This window comes from Euprymna scolopes, chromosome 32 (assembly GCF_053919585.1).
Source record: "Euprymna scolopes isolate OS-2025 chromosome 32, ASM5391958v1, whole genome shotgun sequence".
In the NCBI taxonomy this organism is placed as follows: Eukaryota; Metazoa; Mollusca; class Cephalopoda; order Sepiida; family Sepiolidae; genus Euprymna; species Euprymna scolopes.
The window spans coordinates 78652245-78671280 of NC_136513.1; the positions used below are offsets into that span (position 1 = coordinate 78652245).

General features: G+C 32.8%; 1 protein-coding gene across 1 annotated transcript in view; it reads right to left on the reverse strand.

The window, feature by feature from the left end:
• Positions 1 to 1164: 1164 nt before the first annotated feature.
• LOC145256454 (uncharacterized) overlaps positions 1165 to 19036 on the reverse strand; it is a 37060-nt gene continuing 19188 nt past the window's right edge. Inside the window, exons 6-7 of the mRNA XM_080115380.1 lie at positions 7454 to 7505; positions 1165 to 1418 (exon numbers count right to left, since the gene is read on the reverse strand). Coding sequence (XP_079971506.1) covers positions 1274 to 1418; positions 7454 to 7505 — 197 coding nt within the window. The 3' untranslated portion in view covers positions 1165 to 1273. The remainder of the gene's footprint in view (positions 1419 to 7453; positions 7506 to 19036) is intronic.

Sequence of the window (19036 nt, forward strand, 5' to 3'; positions counted from 1 at the left end):
ATGCATCCCTTATGCATTGAATCATCCAGATTTGCATTTTGAAGGCGCTGGCAATGGTCCTGCTATCATAACTTGGACCAGTAGAGAGCATAATTTGTACAGCGGCAGATCTTTGATCTCGTTCGTTAGGTGTCAGGTGTCACTTTCAGAGATGAGAGAAGGCGCCTATTGCTCTTGGGATTTGTACACAACTGGCCAACTAGTAGATGGTCTGCAACTAAAAAAGGAAACCGTTTTTTATCAAATGGAAATGGAATCATGTCGTCTTTTCTAGGCCAACAATTTTATCATTCCACCTGTACACATATTTATATCATATGTCACTTTCTCTGTCTGTCCATTCCACATTTTCTTGCAGACCAATCTGGTAAAATTTTTGTGTGGAATTTTGTTATAATAAGGTGCATCAAACTAAGTATTATGGTATTCATTCGATGCACAGTTAGAAATTAAGAGATTAGTATTAATGCAAGTTAACCATATTGAACTATCCATTTGACATTTTATACAAGGTTGAAAGTTGGGGATTGAAACACCAGCACATAATAGGCATGTGAATTCCAGCCTAAAAGAAATGAGCAGCCATGTCACTATATCTCAGTAGGAGCATTTAGATGATTAGCAATAAATTAATCTCTTCTCAAAAATAAAAGATAATGCCTGGAAGAGGCAAGGGGTGTCTCTAAGATTGCCATCGAACCATACTACAGCCTGAAAAAAAAAAAAAAAACAGCCGTCTAGATCAAATGACCCATATTTGTTGTTTAGCCCTCTCTCTCCCATCATGGAAAGATGTGACACACGGTCGGGAAAGTGAGATTTAAAAAGCCAGCATCCTAGAGAAAAAGCACTCTCGCCTGCAAAACATACTTGGCCAGCCTTATTAGTATTCCCCAGTAGGGGCGCCTCAGGCGATTAGTAACAAAATAACCACTTTCTCAGAGTGTAAGAAGATATTGCCTGGAAGGGTGGACCTCCTAGAACTGCACAGGCCCATACGTCAGCCAACAGAGAACAAGCCACCTCAACAATGGCCGAGACTATATTTGACTGATTGTTGAGAATGTATCCTCAATTTGGTATGAAAAAAAACTGACAAGAAATGATTTGAGATTTTCAGAAACAAATGTTTGTTGGGACATCAACAAGAAAAGTTTACAAAAGTAAAATAATCAAAGCAGATGTTTTATTTGAAATGGAAAATATATACAAAAAAAAAATTCAAATGAAAAAAAAAAAAAAAAAAAATGATCTGGTGAGTCAAAATGGAATCTCAATCATCTTTGAGTTGCCGATTCATGCGCAGAACATCTCCCGGTGCTGGATACGGACGCTGTTGGTACAACGGTCCCGTAGCTGTGACATCCGCTCCTGTTTTTGCTTCCCCTCTTTTGTCCAAGCCAGTTGACCAAGTGCCCCTATACAGAAAAAAAAAAAAAAATCAAATGTAAAAAACACAATAATTTGTTTTCTAAGAATTTTTTCAAATTCAGAACACCTAAGAAAATCTGTTCTTCATGATTGTAATTTTTTTTCATTATTAGGGAGAGGGGCCTTGGCCAGTAATAAAAGATGCTTAAATATAGTTTACTTCATGCAGATTTCATATTTATTATTATAGAGCCAATTCTCTATTGAATATTATATTGTACCTAATATATAGTAGTGATTTAAAAAGATTTAAAAAAAAATAACTTCAGTGCCATTAGCTAGAATCGAAACAAAAACATTTAGCACTCCAGACATGTTCCCTACCATTGGAGCTACTGACAGATAGATAAGAAATATTTAAAATTAAATCACTTCAAGCTATGAATGAATTTGCGCATATGCAAAAATAATAAAAATATGTTGGCAAATTGAATTGTACATTTTGCATTTCAACTTGTAGACATTTTTATGCACGCATTATTCATCCATCCAAACAAAGATTTTACTCATTATAAACCAACCTTGGCGAATGATTACTATTTCTTGTTAACTTCAGTGTTACATTTAAGAGTTCTTTGGTTAAATATTTTCACACAGACAAACACATATCTGTTTTATCGATATAGATTATTATAAATAATCAAATAAAAGATTTTATTATTAAATTTTTTTTTAATAGTTTATTTTGAAAATATTTTTTAATAGTTTATTTTGAAAATATTTTTTAATAGTTTATTTTGAAAATATTTTTTAATAGTTTATTTTGAAAATATTTTTTAATAGTTTATTTTGAAAATATTTTTAATAGTTTATTTACTATTGTTTATACTTAGAATTTATTTCTTGTTTGAAAATACTTTTTGAATAGTTTATATTGAAAAATTTTTTTAAATACTTTATTACATTTTTAAATAGTCTAATTTTTTTATAAACAGAATTTTTCTTTCTTTCTTTTTTAAAAACAGAAATTTAACAAAATATAAATATACTAAACATTATAATAACAATATATCCAGTACAGAATATATCTAAAGAAATTATATTTTATTTATGAAAATTTCGAAACTAGTCTAATGAAACTATTAAAATTAAAAATTCCATCAAAATTTAAACAGCCACAAATGATGAGAGGGAGATAACTGTTTTTTGATTGCTTGTTAATTTCTGATTTCACAACCGGAAACAATCATAAAGTAAACTGTTTTCCTTTTTCAATAACTAGTTTAATCCCAGGCAATAAACAAGTAGGAAAATTTAGTAGAAAATAATTTAGCTTGGGCCAATTTAGCTTCCGTTTAAAATGTGTTTTTAAAAGGAAAAAAGAAAAAGAATTAACTACTGTTTAAAATTACTTGTTTATAAAAAGAATTTGGAAAAAAAAAACATTTCTTCCAATTATTTTATATAGAGTCAAAAAAATCTATCATTTTTTTTTTTTTTTTTTACAAAGGAGTCATCACTTATCAAGGCCAGAGGCCACTCGAGGATAAGGGTTAATAAGTGTACAGTGGTCAATGGGACAATGTCGTAATTGTTAGTAGTGGAAATTTGGTAAATTGGATTACTTAAGGGGAACGGCTCATCAAGAACTTGTTTACGTTGGACTTGAAGACGATCATATTATAATCAGCCGGAAAGCAGGCAAATGGAATAGAGTTCCACAGGCACAGATAAAGAGTGGGGGAAATTATTGATAGTGTTTTCAGCTAGAAGAGTGTTTCTTATGTAAGTTTGGCGAGAGGGGGACCACAGATTGGAGCTCAGCCAAGCACTTGCCATGAAAATAACGATAAAGCAGAGACAGACTCACAATGTCTCTTCTGTGAGAAAGAGGTTTCGGGGAAGAGAAAATGGCATCCTCCACTAGGCTACGAAGTCTATTTTGAACTCTGTCAAGGCAGGATAAGGTCTTTCTAGCAGCTCCTGCCCAGATGGGGCAACAGTACTCCATCCTTGGACATACCTGGCTCTTATATAGGTAGAGAATTGGATCAACAGTGAGATATTTCACTGTCATAAAGCAAAGGTTTTAATGAATTCAAAATTGTGTAACTGCTTTTACTACATCGAACTATCAGTGTGATAGGTTAGTAAAAATTACTTGAATTAAAATAAAAAAATAAATAAAATGTGACCCGTTGAGTCATCCATTGAGCTCAAGTTAGATTGTTTGAAACGAAGAAAATTCAATTTGCAAAGAGAATGAAATATAAAAAATAAAAATCTTAAATTAGTGTATTTGTGTTTGTTATATCTCCATTTCTTTCTCTCTCTCTCTCTATCTTATTCTCCATCAGCAAGGAGTTAAATAGTATTAATAACTGTGATGATATTCCCTATTGTCTATGACAGACTACTGCAATCTTCTATGTTATTACCTTCGATTGTTAATGCAATATGGTTAGCTTGGCTAATAGAATAATCAGCATAACCAAATTTTATCACCTATAAGTAGTGTGTATACAATAATCTGATATGCTACTGGCATCTTTGCCAAGTAAGCCACTTTAAACTAGTGTTGGGACGATTAATCAGGAATTGGAAAAATCGGAAGATTCGAGGGTATCGGAATCGGAAAAATTGATGCCTATTTTCCAATGCCAACACGATTCTTTTAATTGTGTTTTTTTTATTTTATTTCTTATTAAAGTAAAACCTTCCATTGCTGGTAATAATGATAAAATAATAAAAATTTACTGATTTTAAAATACGAGTAAAGCTAAAATTGATAGATCATCTTCCACAAGTGTATTTGAACGTTTAGGATAATATCTGCATACTTAACATGCGTTTTTATGAAAATAGGGGAAAATAACAATATTATAGTTAAATAATTACAGATGTATAAAGAATCGGAATCGGAAATTTAGTACAGAATCAGTAATTGTATCGGAATCGGGGAAAAATATTGGAATCATCCCATCACTACTTTAAACATTATAATAGTTAACAGATGGAAAGAGAGAGAGAGAGAGAGAGAGAGAGAGAGAGAGAGAGAGAGAGAGAGAGAATAAGAGGAGTAAGAGCAATAGAAAGTGTATAAACAAGAGTGATGGGTCATGCAATATACAGTTAGATAGAGTGAGAGCAACAGTCTAAAACTTAAGAGATGGGACACTTGGTGAGTTAACTGCAAATTACAGCTAAGTAAAACAATTACTGTGGATATTTTTTAAACATACTAATACCAAGGAATATTTTAATATGTATTTTGTGTGATTTAAGTGTACATGAAAAAAAGACTTAGGGAAACAAACGTTTATTAACTCAGCTTTGCTATAATAAATGTTACATTAAGGATAAATGATTTGCAACGGTTATAAAAAAAAAAAACAGATGGAACATCACTTGTTATTGCCTGTGAGAAATTGTTGCTAATTACATGTGCAAGAACTATAAATGAAATAAAATAAAAAATTAAAAACATTTATTAGGTTTCCAAAGTATTAGACAGAATTATATGTCACCATAAAGAGGTCAACATTATATTAGGTTGGTGCAATAACAATATCGTTTTCTCACATGAATTCATTGATATATATATAACCATGTTATATACGATTTCTGAATTAATTCATTTATATATATAACCATGTTATATATGATTTCTGAATTAATTCATTGATATATATATAGCCATGTTATATATGATTTCTGAATTAATTCATTGATATATATATAACCATGTTATATATGATTTCTGAATTAATTCATTGATATATATATAGCCATGTTATATATGATTTCTGAATTAATTCATTGATATATATATAACCATGTTATATATGATTTCTGAATTAATTCATTGTTATATATAGCCATGTTATATATGATTTCTGAATTAATTCATTGATATATATAACCATGTTATATATGATTTCTGAATTAATTCATTGATATATATAACCATGTTATATATGATTTCTGAATTAATTCATTGATATATATATAACCATGTTATATATGATTTCTGAATTAATTCATTGATTTATATATAACCATGTTATATATGATTTCTGAATTAATTCATTGATATATATATAACCATGTTATATATGATTTCTGAATTAATTCATTGATATATATATAACCATGTTATATATGATTTCTGAATTAATTCATTGATATATATATAACCATGTTATATATGATTTCTGAATTAATTCATTGATATATATATAACCATGTTATATACGATTTCTGAATTAATTCATCTATATATATAACCATGTTATATATGATTTCTGAATTAATTCATTGATATATATATATAACCATGTTATATATGATTCCTGAATTAATTCATTGATATATATAGCCATGTTATATATGATTTCTGAATTAATTCATTGATATATATATAATTCATTGATATATATAGCCATGTTATATATGATTTCTGAATTAATTCATTGATATATATAGCCATATTATATATCATTTTGAAACGCGTTTTCGCTTTATCAAATTGTGTTATTTGTTACCATTCTCAATCTCTTCCTTCATTTTTTTTTGCAGGCTTTTCGACAGCATGAACAAAATTGAAATCCGCACAATTTTCTTATCCCAGTTCAAACTAGGCCGAAAAATTGCCGAGACAGCTCATGATATCAATGATGTGTTTGGCCAGAGCCTCGAACTGCGGTTGATAACGAACATTTGAAAGCCTTAATTGAAGCCGATCCTTGCAAAACCACATGAGAAGTTGTTGTTGAACTCGAGGTCGACCACTCAACAGTTGTTCGCCATTTAAAGCAAATAGGGAAGTCAAAAAAGTTGGATAAATGTGTGCCGCATTAATTGAATGATAATCAAAAAATATTGTTGTTTTGAGGTGTCTTCTACGCTCCTTCTGCGCAACAAAAACGACCCATTTCTCAAGCGGATTGTGATATTAAGTGGATCTTCAATGTTCAGCACAAAAGTTGGATGCTGGAGAAGCTCCACAACACTTCCCAAGGCTGAAATTGCACCAAAAAAGGTTATAGTGACTGTTTGGTGGTCTGCAGCCGGTCTCATCTATCACAGTTTCTTGAATCCAGGTGAAACGATTACGGTGGAGAAGTACCGTCGACAAATTGACAAAATGCATCAGAAGCTCCAACGTATGTGCTTGAGATTAATCAACATGAAGGGAGCAATTCTCCTCCATGACATCGCTCGCCCACATGTTGTTCAACTGATCCTGCAGAAGCTGAACGAATTGGGCTATGAGACTTTGTCTCAACCGCCATATTCACCAGACCTCTCACCCACCAATTATCACTTTTTCAAGCATCTTGACAACTTGGCCATGTTGCCCAATCAGCCTTCAATGACATCATCGCTTCCAGAACTCCGGATTTCTATGCTAATGGGATAAATAAACTTGTTTCTCGTTGGCAAAAGTGCGTCAATTCTAATGTTTCTTATTTCAATAAATTTTATTATGAAAGGAGTTATGATCTTTTGAAGTTGAACGTCAAAAAACAACATTTTTGCACCAACCTAATAATACAACTGCTATTATTAATTAGATTAAAAAGCAGGGGACAGCTTTTAAGTTAGACTTTTGTTTTGGTTTATTGGTGCTTCTTCAGAATTAGAACAAAAATCGAAAATCAAAATATTGAATTTCAGTTTTATGTCGAAATTAGTAAAATATCCAAAAATTGTGGCAAATGATAAAGAAGAAAATTAATTATTAATTAAAATTGCGAGTTATACTTAAATAATAATTAGAACAGAACAGTCTGTCTTGTTACATTTTTCCCCAACATGATGGCAGTCGTGAAATTATGAAAGTACAGGTTTTATGTAAAAATATAGTAATATATTACTAATCATGACATGACAGTTGAGTTGGTTTTAACATTGTTTTTAATTGAAATTGACATAACAATTAAGTAAATAACATTGGTTTTTAATAGAAATTTCATTTTACAACTTTCAATTTTCGTTCTTATTTTGAAAAAAAAAAAAAAGCACTGTTTTTTCTTTTGGAGGGGGGGTTTAATCCTCAAGTTAATGGGAGATAACTCACCTTGGTGCATTCGAATAAGAAGCCGGGTCCATGGGATCGAGTTCTTCTTGAGCTGTAAAAAAAATTAATATTTATAAATCGTCAACAGGAAAATAACTAATCAAAACCAGAATTAGTTCTAATGACTGTCTAAACTCAGACAAAAAAAAAATGAATGAGTATTAGATTGCTTTTTTTTTTTTTATTAAAACAATTTTTTTTCACTCCTGCAAAGGGTAATATTTTTTAAATTAGTTTGGTATTTCTACCAATTCTTTTTTTTTTTTTTTTTTTTTTTACCTTAGACAAGGCTGATTGCCATTTCAGCATAAAGGAATATTGTAATTGGGGCCAGATTAAAGGGGGAGTAATCTGGGTTGGGAGTTGGGAAGCAAAATATTTGTTCTCATCATCATATTTGGTTTAACGTCTACTCTACATGCTGGCATGTGTTGGACAGCTTTAAGAAACTGATTTCCAAACTATATGTAACCACATCTTTATTCCTCTTTCTCTCAAGTCCATTCTTATCAATTCCTATGTTTTTCTTCCCCTTCCCCTGTTACCTCAACTGTTCTATATCTACTAACTGAAGAACTCTCACCCATTTTCTTTCAATGTGACCAAATCAACAAAGTCTCCTGTTCTGCACTCATCTCTTTATTCTGAGGTCATCAGTTCTAAACCTGTTTTGAAAACTCACACTACACATTCATCAAAACATTCTCATATCATTTCTCTCCATGCACTGCATGTCCTCAATTCTCGCCGGCTAGTGTAATATTAATATATTTTCTCCCTCTCTTCTTTTGACACTTTCTTTCTTTGTGGCTAAATATTTACATTTTTGTGCTAACTTGTCATGTCGAAAAGAAACTTATGTGACCTTTTATTATGATAAAAGTATTTCTTAAAATGAAGTCCCTGTTCCATCTTCGACAATACGTAATCTGTACGGTCACGAGTCATAGTGGATGGTTTCATAAAGGATCTTCCTGCTATCTTCAACCAAGCGATGGAAAAGTGTAGCATACCCTTATGCATAGTTTATAACAAAAAACCTATAACCAAATCAAAACTATATCAATGCAATATTTTTTTTTTTTTTTTTTTACACAGGAGTCATGACTTATTAAGGCCCAGAGGCAACTCGAGGATAAGGGTTAATAAGTGTACAGTAGTCAATGGGACAATATCATAGTAACCGTTAGTAGTGTAAATTTGGCAAATTGCATTACTTAGGGGGGAACGGCTCATTACAAACTTGTTTACATTGGACTTGAAGATGACTATATTGTACCTATTTACTATGCCTCCCCACGGGACAGAGTTAGACACCAGTGTCGTTTTTTTAATGTGGAGAAAAGGTACAAAAATAAAAAAATTGTCTCAGTCGTGAGAGATTTCTCCTCCACCGAAAGAGAACAAGAAAATGAAGTGCAGCATCTGAAGAACAGATATCACACTTTGATCTTGACCAAAAAGCCATATCTATTGTAGCTGAAAAGCAGGCAAACGGAAGCCAGTTCCACAGGTGTGCTGTTCCAAGAAAGAAACTTTGTTCATGGCTATCAATATATTTTATCTTTACAAATTTTAAATTAAGTATTTTGGTATACATGATGCCAGCATGTAACACATATATGGAATAATCATGTTAACACACTGGTTCCCATCAGATAACAAAAGTTAAGCAATGTTGAAACTGGTCATTAATAAACGGGTGACCATTTTGGATACCAGGTGCTGTATGTGCTCTCTATTTTTCTTGGCAATGTTTCCAATCATCCTGGATTTTCCTTGTCACTGAAATCAAGCAGTGTCTTTACAGAGGGTATCCATCCATTCTCACAAGACATTGCAGAGACCATAATGTATGGACATTAAACTGAATATGAAGATGATAGCTTTTTTTTTTTTTTTAAATATAATTTAAAGCTTTATAAAATAAGCCTTTGTTTAAAAATTGACTGATAATCTTTTGGTCCTTGTCCAGGATTCTCCATAATTGTTTGTTTGTTTGTTTGTTCAGTTTATTGGCCTATCAACAGCTGCATGGTCATTTAAGGCCAAATAAGTTCATTTTTTTTTCTTTGGATGTCTTAGTAAGGTAGGTGTTCTTTATTTTCCAGTATGTCAAGGTAAGATTGGAGGAAGGTCTGTAAGAGATTTGGGTTGAAAAGTTTGTTTTTTTATTTTTATTTTATTTATTTATTTTTTTTTTTTTGCGGGAGATTTATACTTTGGAGGAGAGGTTTACCTCTTTCAAGTAATTTAGAATTGTTTTTTCATTTATTTTTTCAAAGAGATCTTTAATGTTGTTAATGCTGTAGTGTTTTTGGCGTAGGGGAGCTAGGTCAATGCAGTTAATTAAAAAATGTTTAACGGTGTAGTTTTCTTGGCAAGGTAAGCATTCAGGTGGATTTTCTCCTTTTAATAGGAATGAGTGGGTGATATTTGTATGCCCTGTTCTTAATCTTGTAATGATCACTTCTTCTCTTCGGTTTAGTTTAGATTTGGGATTCCATTCTCCAAGTGTAGGTTTGATTTCTTGTAGCTTGTTTTTTGTATAAGTGTTCCATTGTTGTTGCCATTTTGTTTTGATATACAGGTTTATGGTTGGTTTAAAGTCAGTGTAGGGGATTTTTATGTTGGAGATTTCCAAGTTTAGTGACTCTTTAGCAGCTAGGTCAGCTTTTGTATTCCCTAGGATGCCAATATGGCTTGGGATCCAGCATAGGATGATTTGTTTTTGAGTATGAAGAAAATCGAGTTTGTTTAATAGATTAGTTATTAGCGGATTGCAAATGTTCTTTTCTTTTAATGAAGTTAGAACTGATAAAGAGTCCGAAAATATTATAAACTTGTTTGCTTGATCAGCACTTATAATATTAAGGGCCAGGTTTATTGCTGAGGCTTCAGCACTAAAGATGGAAGACCTATCAGGTAGGCGTTTTTGGATTTTTCTTTGCCGATAAATAGCAGAGCTTCCGACTTTTTCTTTCGTTTTAGCTCCGTCAGTATAAATGTGTTCATAGTCCGGATAGTCATGAAGAATGTCATGTATTTTTTCCATATAGATGGGTTTGATTGTGTTCGATTTGGGGTGTTTAGAGAGATCTAATAGTATAGGAGAGTGTTTTAGATGTTCGGGTGGGTTTACAGCAGTTTTGGAAAGCCAGAGTGGATGTTTGAGTGTAGAAGCTTTGTGTATTTGCGAGATGTTAATTTTGGCTTCGTCTTTTATTTCTTTCATACGGAGACCATAAGGCTTGATTGCTTTTTCCTTTTTTTGGAATAGGATTTGGTGTTTGGGGTGAAAGACACTCTGGTATATAGGGCTCGAAGTGTTAGATGCAAGTTTTGTATAGTATTGTAGGGCTAATTTTGTCCGTCTCATTTCAAGTGTAGGTTCATTCGCTTCTGCATAAAGACTCTCGACTGGTGTAGTGGGAAATGCTCCAAGTGCTAGTCGGAGTCCTTGGTGGTGAATTGTGTTCAGTTCTTTAATGTAGGATTTTCTTGTTGCACCGTAGATAAAGCAGCCATAGTCCAACTTTGATCTTATCAGTGTTTGATAGAGTTTTAGAATTGTTTTGCAATCAGTTCCCCAGTTTGTATGAGCTATGGTTCTCACAAGTTGCATTCTTTGGTTGCATTTTTTCCTTAAGTATTTAATGTGGGGTATGAAGGTGAGTTTTTTGTCAAAGGTGATTCCAAGATACTTGTATTGATCCGTAACTGTTAGTCTATTATTGTTAATTTTTAGCTCGGGGTCAGGATGCATTTTTCTATGTTGGCAGAAGTGAACACATTTTGTTTTTGTTTGAGAAAAGCTGAAGCCATTTTTGGTAGCCCAGCTAGTAATTTTGTTGATGCCTAATTGTAGGTGTCGTTCAATAGTGTTCATATGTTTGGCCTTAAAACTAATCATGAGATCATCAACATAGATGGCATAGTTTGTTCCGAAGTTTATGTTATTAACTATATTGTTTATTTTCACATTAAAGAGTGTAACTGAAAGAATTCCACCTTGGGGAACTCCCAATTCTTGTTTTTGAGACTTTGATAAGATGTTTCCGAGTCTTACTTGGAAGGTTCTGTCACTCAGATAGTTTTTGATAAATGTTGGCATTCTGCCTCTTAGACCTAGTTCATTCAGGTCTTTTAATATTCCATACTTCCAAGTGGTATCAAAAGCTTTTTCTATGTCAAAGAAAACTGTTACCACATGTTCTTTGAGGATGAAAGCTTCTCTAATATAGGTTTCCAAATTTATGATATGGTCAATAGGGCTTCTGCCCTTTTGGAAGCCTGCTTGGTGTTCAGAGATTAGGTGATTTCTTTCTAGATACCAGGATAGTCTTCTATTGATCATTCGCTCGAGGGTTTTGCAGATGCAACTAGTAAGTGCAATGGGACGGTAGTTTATTGGATCTGAGGGGTCTTTTGAAGGTTTAGGTATGGGAATTATAATGGCATGTCTCCAAGTGTCGGGGAATTTTTCATTGATCCAGATATCATTGAAAATTTTGAGGAGGTATTCTTTTGATTTCATTGGCAATTCTTTTAGGAAGACATAAGGGATTTCATCTGGTCCGGCTGTTGAATTATGGATGTTTTTGAGAGATTCTTCTAATTCGCACATAGTAAGGATTTGATTGTAGTATTCAGTGTTGTCTGAATGGAAGCGGATTTGTTGTTGTTCTGCTTGGTTTTTGATGACTTGGAATTCTTTGTTCCTATTAGTCGGTGAGGAGTTTTTGGCAAAGTTTTCTGCTAAGATTTCAGCTATTTTTTCTTTGTTAGTGATTTTGACATTGTGATGGATGAGATGTTTATTAGCTTGTTTTGTGTATTTCCCAGTAATTTTGTTTATCATGTTCCATATTTCCTTAGGTTTGGTGTTTGAATTTAGTTGGCTAACATAAGTTTGCCATGTTGATTGCTTAGCTTGTTTAATGGTTCTGCGAGCTTTGGCTCGGTTTATTTTGTAATTTTCTAAATTTTCTTTAGTTGGTTGGCTATTAAATTTTCTGAGTGCTGTTCGTCTGGCTCTGAGCGCTTCTTTGCAATCTTTGTTATACCAAGGCTTGTTATATCTTGTTGATGGGGAGCTTTTAGGAATAGTTTTCTCAGCTATAATATTTAGAGTATTGGTGAAATGGGTAATGTCATCATCTTTTGTTAAATTAGCTTCTTGCACTAGGTCTGTGTGGCACCTTTTTTTGAAATCTTCCCAGTTGGCCTTATGCAAGTTCCATCGGGGTGTTTTAGTGTCATTCTCTGGTTCTTGACCTTCTAGGATGATCGGGAAGTGATCACTCCCACAGGTCTCATGATGTACATTCCATTTATATTCTGGGAAAATACTGGGTTCTGATATGGTGAGGTCAATAGCCGAGAGTGTTCCAGAGCTAGGGTGAAGATAGGTGTTGGTTCCGTTGTTAAACAAACATAGTTGGTTTTCATCTAGAAAATTTTCGATAATTTTACCTCTTCTACTTGTTTGTTTGTTTCCCCATAGTTCATTGTGGCTATTAAAGTCACCCATGAGGATAAAAGGTTTAGGGAGTTGTTGGATCAATAAGTTCAAGTCTGTTTTATTTATGTTTTCATTAGGTGGCAGGTATAGGGAGCAAATTGTTAGCGGTTTTCTTAGACTGATAGTTACTGCAACGGCTTGTAGTGTTGTATTCAGTTTGATTTCGCTTTGAATTATATTATTATTAATTAGAATGGACACTCCTCCGGAGGCTCTATTTCCTTGTTCGTGTATATAATCATAGGTTGTATATCGTTTGATATGTAGTGTGTTCTGAATTTTCTTATAAGTTTCTTGTAGGCATATGACTGCTGGGTGAAAAGAGGCAATGAGAAGGTTCAATTCGTCGAAATTTGCCTTTTCACCTCTAATGTTCCATTGAAGGAATACTGGTTTATAGGTCATTGGTGGTAAGGTAATGATCCTCTGTGCTGTGTTTTTTTTTCTTTCTTTTTTTTTTTTAGTTGATTATGGGTTTTAGTATTGGTGTTGATATAAGGTATGGATTTAGTGTAAGTTGTGGAGGGTTTTCAATTAGCTTTGTTTTTTTCTTCTGTTTTTGTCTTGTCTTCTGTTTGGTCTTTTGTTTCGGGTTTTTTGTTTGGGGATCTGGAACTAGAATTAGCATGGGACCTTATGTCCGTTTTGTTTTGGTTTTTCTTTTGTTTTGACGTTGATCGATGGGAGATTTCTTGATTTAAGGTTTCTGTTTGTTGGTTTGGGTATTCTGTTTCCATTTCATCTTCAGGTTCAGTTTGATTTTTAGGGATTGGGGTTCTAGTTCTGGAGTTTGAATGGGACCTTATAACTGTTTTGTTTAGGTTTTTCTTTTGTTTTGGTGGTGTTCGATAGGAAATTTCTTGTTTTGGGGTTTCTGTTTGATATTCAGTCTCCATTTCATCAGTTTCAATTAAATTTTTGGTGAGGATTTCTATTTTTTGTTTTGCTGGTTTATTATTTGGTTTTAAGAAAGTTAGTTCTTGGGGATATTGGCTTTTAAGAGGGGAGGTTTGGGTTTGGGAGGAGATAAATACTTTATTGGGTTCTTTCCTAGTTTCTAGTTTTAATTTTTCTAGTTTTTGAAAGTGTTGTATTTTTAGGTTTTTTTGGAAGTTAAGCAATTCGTTTGGTTCTAGATGTACCAGTTTTTCAATAAGTTCATTATATTTATCAGGCTGGTTGGTGGGATTTGTTTTTTCTGTTATTTTCGCATATGTTTTATTTCTAATGACTCCTTCCACTATTGTCTTCGCTTCTAAGTAAGAAATGTTTCGTTTATGCTTTGTGGCTAAGATTTCTTTTTCAGTTTTCCATCGTTCACAGCTTTTTGAGTAGGCAGGGTGCTCCCCTTGGCAATTTATACATTTGGACTCGTGACATTCTTGTTCATTGTGACTTATTTCTTTAGAGCCACATTTAGCGCATGTGGGATGACCTCTGCAGGCATCTCTATGGTGACCGAATTTTTGACAGTTGAAACATCTCAGAGGATCTGGGATGTATATTTCAACTGGTTCCATGGTGTAACCAATTTTAATTTTAGGTGGAATTTTTGGAGTGTTAAATGTAATAATGTAAGTATGGGTTGGTATTTTTTCTGAGTTTTATCTTATATAGATTCTTTTAGAGTCAATGACTCCTTGTTTGCTCAGTTCGTTTTGGATTTCTTCTGGTGAAGCCAGAGATAGTTCCCGGCTACGGATAACTCCTTTGGATTGATTTAGTTTATTGTGTGGGGTAACTTTAATGTTAATATTATGGAAAGTTTTCATATTTTCTAAATTTAGGCTTTGGCTTTTTGTCTCAATTTCTATTAATAGGTTATCATCTTTAGTTTTTTTTACCATTTTAGGATTTATTTTTCTTGTTAACACCTTTTCAATGAGAAAAGGGGATAATTTTGACATTGGCGTTTCGTCCAAAGATTCTAATACATAGTATTTAGGAAAATCCGTATTTTCCTCATTATCTGAGTCCGATAAGGCGCGTTTGGGTTTTTTTTTTTGTTTTGCCATAAATATGGATAAAACTTTCTCTGCCTGTGTTCCCCACCCACCCCGGAGCCCAATATTGGGACTTGTCAAGGGGGAAACCCATTCGCCTTGACAGAGTCAGGGCTACACAGGCAGTATACTCAGTCAAGTAAGAAATACCGAGCATCTGTCGTTACTCAATTTTTCACTACCCAAATCTAGAGTGAACAAAATTTTGTGATTGCAGCCATGTCGGGATTGGATTCTACACTTGCTGATTGACCCTTGGCCAGCGCTTTCGAACGTCTACTTTAGGGGTGAGGTTTATCAGTTTCTATGGTTTTGTTTAAGAGGATTTCTTTTGCTAATTTTAAATTTCTCAGTTTAGTCTGAACCATTGATAGTAGACGTAGGGCTTGACCTGACCAGCCGATTGATCGGATCGGGCCCCTCCGACCGCCCGTCTAACCGAGGTAAGGGCCAAAGAGATGTGTTAGGAAGAGGAGGCTCATGAACTCGTCCTCCAGGACCTTCAATCACCAGGATTCCGTTCCAAGGTGTCACGGGTCGCCGCCCACGGCCAACAGGTGGCCCCATTGAGGGACTTTTACCCTCTGCAGGGGGGCAGTCAGTGTATTCTAATGCCCCACTGACAGGGCCGGATTCTCCATAAATTAAAAAATAAAAATATAGAAAATTCTCTATGATGCACATATCCATGACAGAAATGAAAATAGCATATTCCAAAAATCACGTAAATTGATCACGTGGCTTTATTTTTATAAAGAAAACCATTTTTAAGTGATTGATGGGAATTCATAGGCATTACAACATAAATCTAGTATGATTTATTGTTAAGTTACCTCCCTTTTTTTTTAGATTTTTTTTTCAAAATGGCAGGCAAGACAGTCACCTCTTTAATGCTCATAGAATTTGATTTCCTTGTTTAAAAATAAAACTACTAAATCAATTTAAGTGATTTTTGGAATACCATACTTTTGTTTTGTTGCAGGTAAGTAAGTCATACAGATTTTTCTTTATTTTTGTATTTTAATATTGGGAAAATTCTGGATAAGAACCAATTTCTTTTAGGTAGTAAATTTGAAGGGTTTTTTAATAACTCTGCAAAATATTTCTAATATATATATATACATATGACCCCCCCCAAAAAAAACTGGGTCCCAACTCTAATTAGGGCCTGTTTCTTAGTGTTTTGTCCGAATGCAGTGAAACTTTGGTCATAACTAGTTTATTATATTCAAATCATCACACCAAAACACTAGGGTCTTTGGTCTTTGGCCTTTTTTTTTCCGTTCTACAGCATATGTTCTAGATGGCCTCCATTTAGCTTTTGTTTTTTTGGGGGTCACCCTGTATATATATATATATATATATATATATATATGTGTAGTAATACACACGGACGAAAAAACGCATTGGATAATCACAGATTTCAAGGTAGTTCTACTAAAATAGCCATATTTTTTAAACCAAAGCACTTCAAGTCTTCAAATTACTACTGTTTTGTTCGGAAATGAATATACTTTCAAATGAATTAATAAATATGAATGTACATTATATATTTTAAGAGTTTGGAGCAAATAAAGTGATAAAAATGTGAATGTCATAAAATGGCGTTTTCGGTAAGGTTTTGTAATGACCCCCCCTGTTTTCTAAAGGTCCGTACCGTGATTGTATGAAGAATTTCGTCATGAAATTTGGGAATCAATAAGAAGAGGTGTTAATCTTAATACTGTCAAGTGTCTGAAATATTTTTGACCATTTCTTTTTTTGTCGTGTTAAAAATAAGACTTTAATATGCCGAGTATCGAACATTTTGAAAAAAAAATTCTTCGGACACCCAGTAGTAAGTAAATCAATCTTTTTACTATCTTTATCAATTAAAAGTATTATTTTATGTTGAGTAGGACCGCGGTAATTGATAATTTAAAAGGACCTACCCGAAAAAAAAAATTGTTTCTATTTCTCGAATTTGGTCAAATGAGGTTAATATTACTAGAAGCAGCAGCAGCTACAGCCTGTATAATCAGCCATAGCACAGTGTATAAACAAACACGCGTTCTTTAATTTTTATTCAAGAACGAATTAAGAAAAACAAAATGAAACATAATGAAAATAATTAAGAAAAACAAAATGAAACAAAATGAAAACATAATGAAATATGAATATAAATGTTCTTATGTTTAATTAGAGCTATTTTGTTATCAGAATAACATTAGAACTATTCGGTTTTCAAAATGTATAATAACAACAATCCCAACCAATTCGGCATTATGAATCTGTTGCAATTTCTCACATTTTTCATCAAATTTAAAAACATGGTTAAAAAAAACAAAATAAACTTTTGTAGATATATAGCTTGCATGCACTTTTATTCTTTAAATTAGTTTTGAACAGCGAATTAAAACAATGTTTTACTGCGAACAGCCACAAATGTTTTTTTTCAAAATCAAAATAAGTATCAAAATCTCGTTTATACATAGATTCGAAAAAGTTGTCAAAAAACAAATATATAACAAATAAATGTTATCAAAGGCAAGATAAGTTACTTTTCTACCTAACTGGATAATTTTCTAGTGTTTTTATCTAATGAAACATGTTTATTCAGCTCGAAAAACGTACAGTGTTTACCGATGTATTGGAAAATTAAAAATGGCGCCCGGCCCGACTCTCTTTGACACAGTAAGTTTGAGAAAAGGAGTTAAAAATTTAAAAAAAAAAAAACTATACAAAATACTGTTAAAAACTCACCGAATATATGTCAGCCTATGTCACGGTAACATATATTGAGCGAGTTTCTAGCAGTATTTTGTCTACTTTTTTATTTTTAACTCTTTTCCCCAAACTTACCGTTTCAATAGAGTCGGGCGGCGGGCGCCATTTAAAATTTTCCAAAACATCGGTAAACACTGTTTTCAAGCTGAATAAACATGTTACATTAAATAAAAACACTAAAAAATTATCCAGTTAGGTAGAAAAGTAACTTGCTTTTGATAACATTTATTTGTTATATATTTGTTTTTTTGACAACTTTTTTGAATCTATGTGTATAGTAATACAAACCCTCAAAATCTATATCAATATTCTTGAAATTTTAAAAGCAGTTAGAAAACACATCAAACTACAATTAGGAAGCTTTTTATTTCGTTAATTTTTTTTTCTACTTATTAAGCGAAAGATATTTTTACAACCTGCTCCAGCGTAGTATAAACGGCCTATGGAATTAACACCTTCAACCTCGAAAATAGAAATCAACAAATTTATGGAATTTTCTTTGAAATTTTGCAACGCAGTTTCTTATTAAATTAAAACTAAATAAAGCCAATAATTATGAACCGCTAACAGTAAATATGAGTGATGAACGCTCTCTTTGAAAAAAAGCTCTCTTAACTTCACCTCTAATCCAAATTATGTGTGGCAAGTCTCCTCCTAAAACACTCTTTAACCCTAACAATAACACTAAGTTCGAGTGGCAAGCCCCCCCCCAACAAAATACCTCTGTAAGCCACATACAAGCATCTAAAACAAACAAACAAAAAATAGATCCTTCTTTAAAGAAAATACACATAAAAATAAATTGGTTAACTGTCCTAAAATGCTAGAATGGCCAGGAAATGGTGAATTATTTTACATTAAATTTTTGTGAAACTAACCGCTCCCCCCTCTAATATTGTTTTTGTTAGCTTTGTCTCTGTCAAGTTTTCAGTATGTTCACACATAATTTTCCTTAGCCCTACAATTAATTCAAAGTCCGAATGGCAACCCTCCACATATTCTCATTGCATAGAAACCCTCTTAAAACTACACATAATCATCTTAAAAAAAAAAAAAAAAAGCATGCATATTTTCCCATAGAAAAAAAAAACAGTTAACTGTCCTAAAATGCTAGAATGATCTGTAATAGGAAATTATTTTACATTCAATTCTAAAATAATTTGTTTATCTTTCATGGCATTTTATACATAATTTCCTAAAAAGGTAGAATCACATTTTGGAGGGGTGGTCAGAAGGAGTTGAGTGGGGTTAAACAGAAGGTGTTAATCTACAATAATACCAAAGAAATAT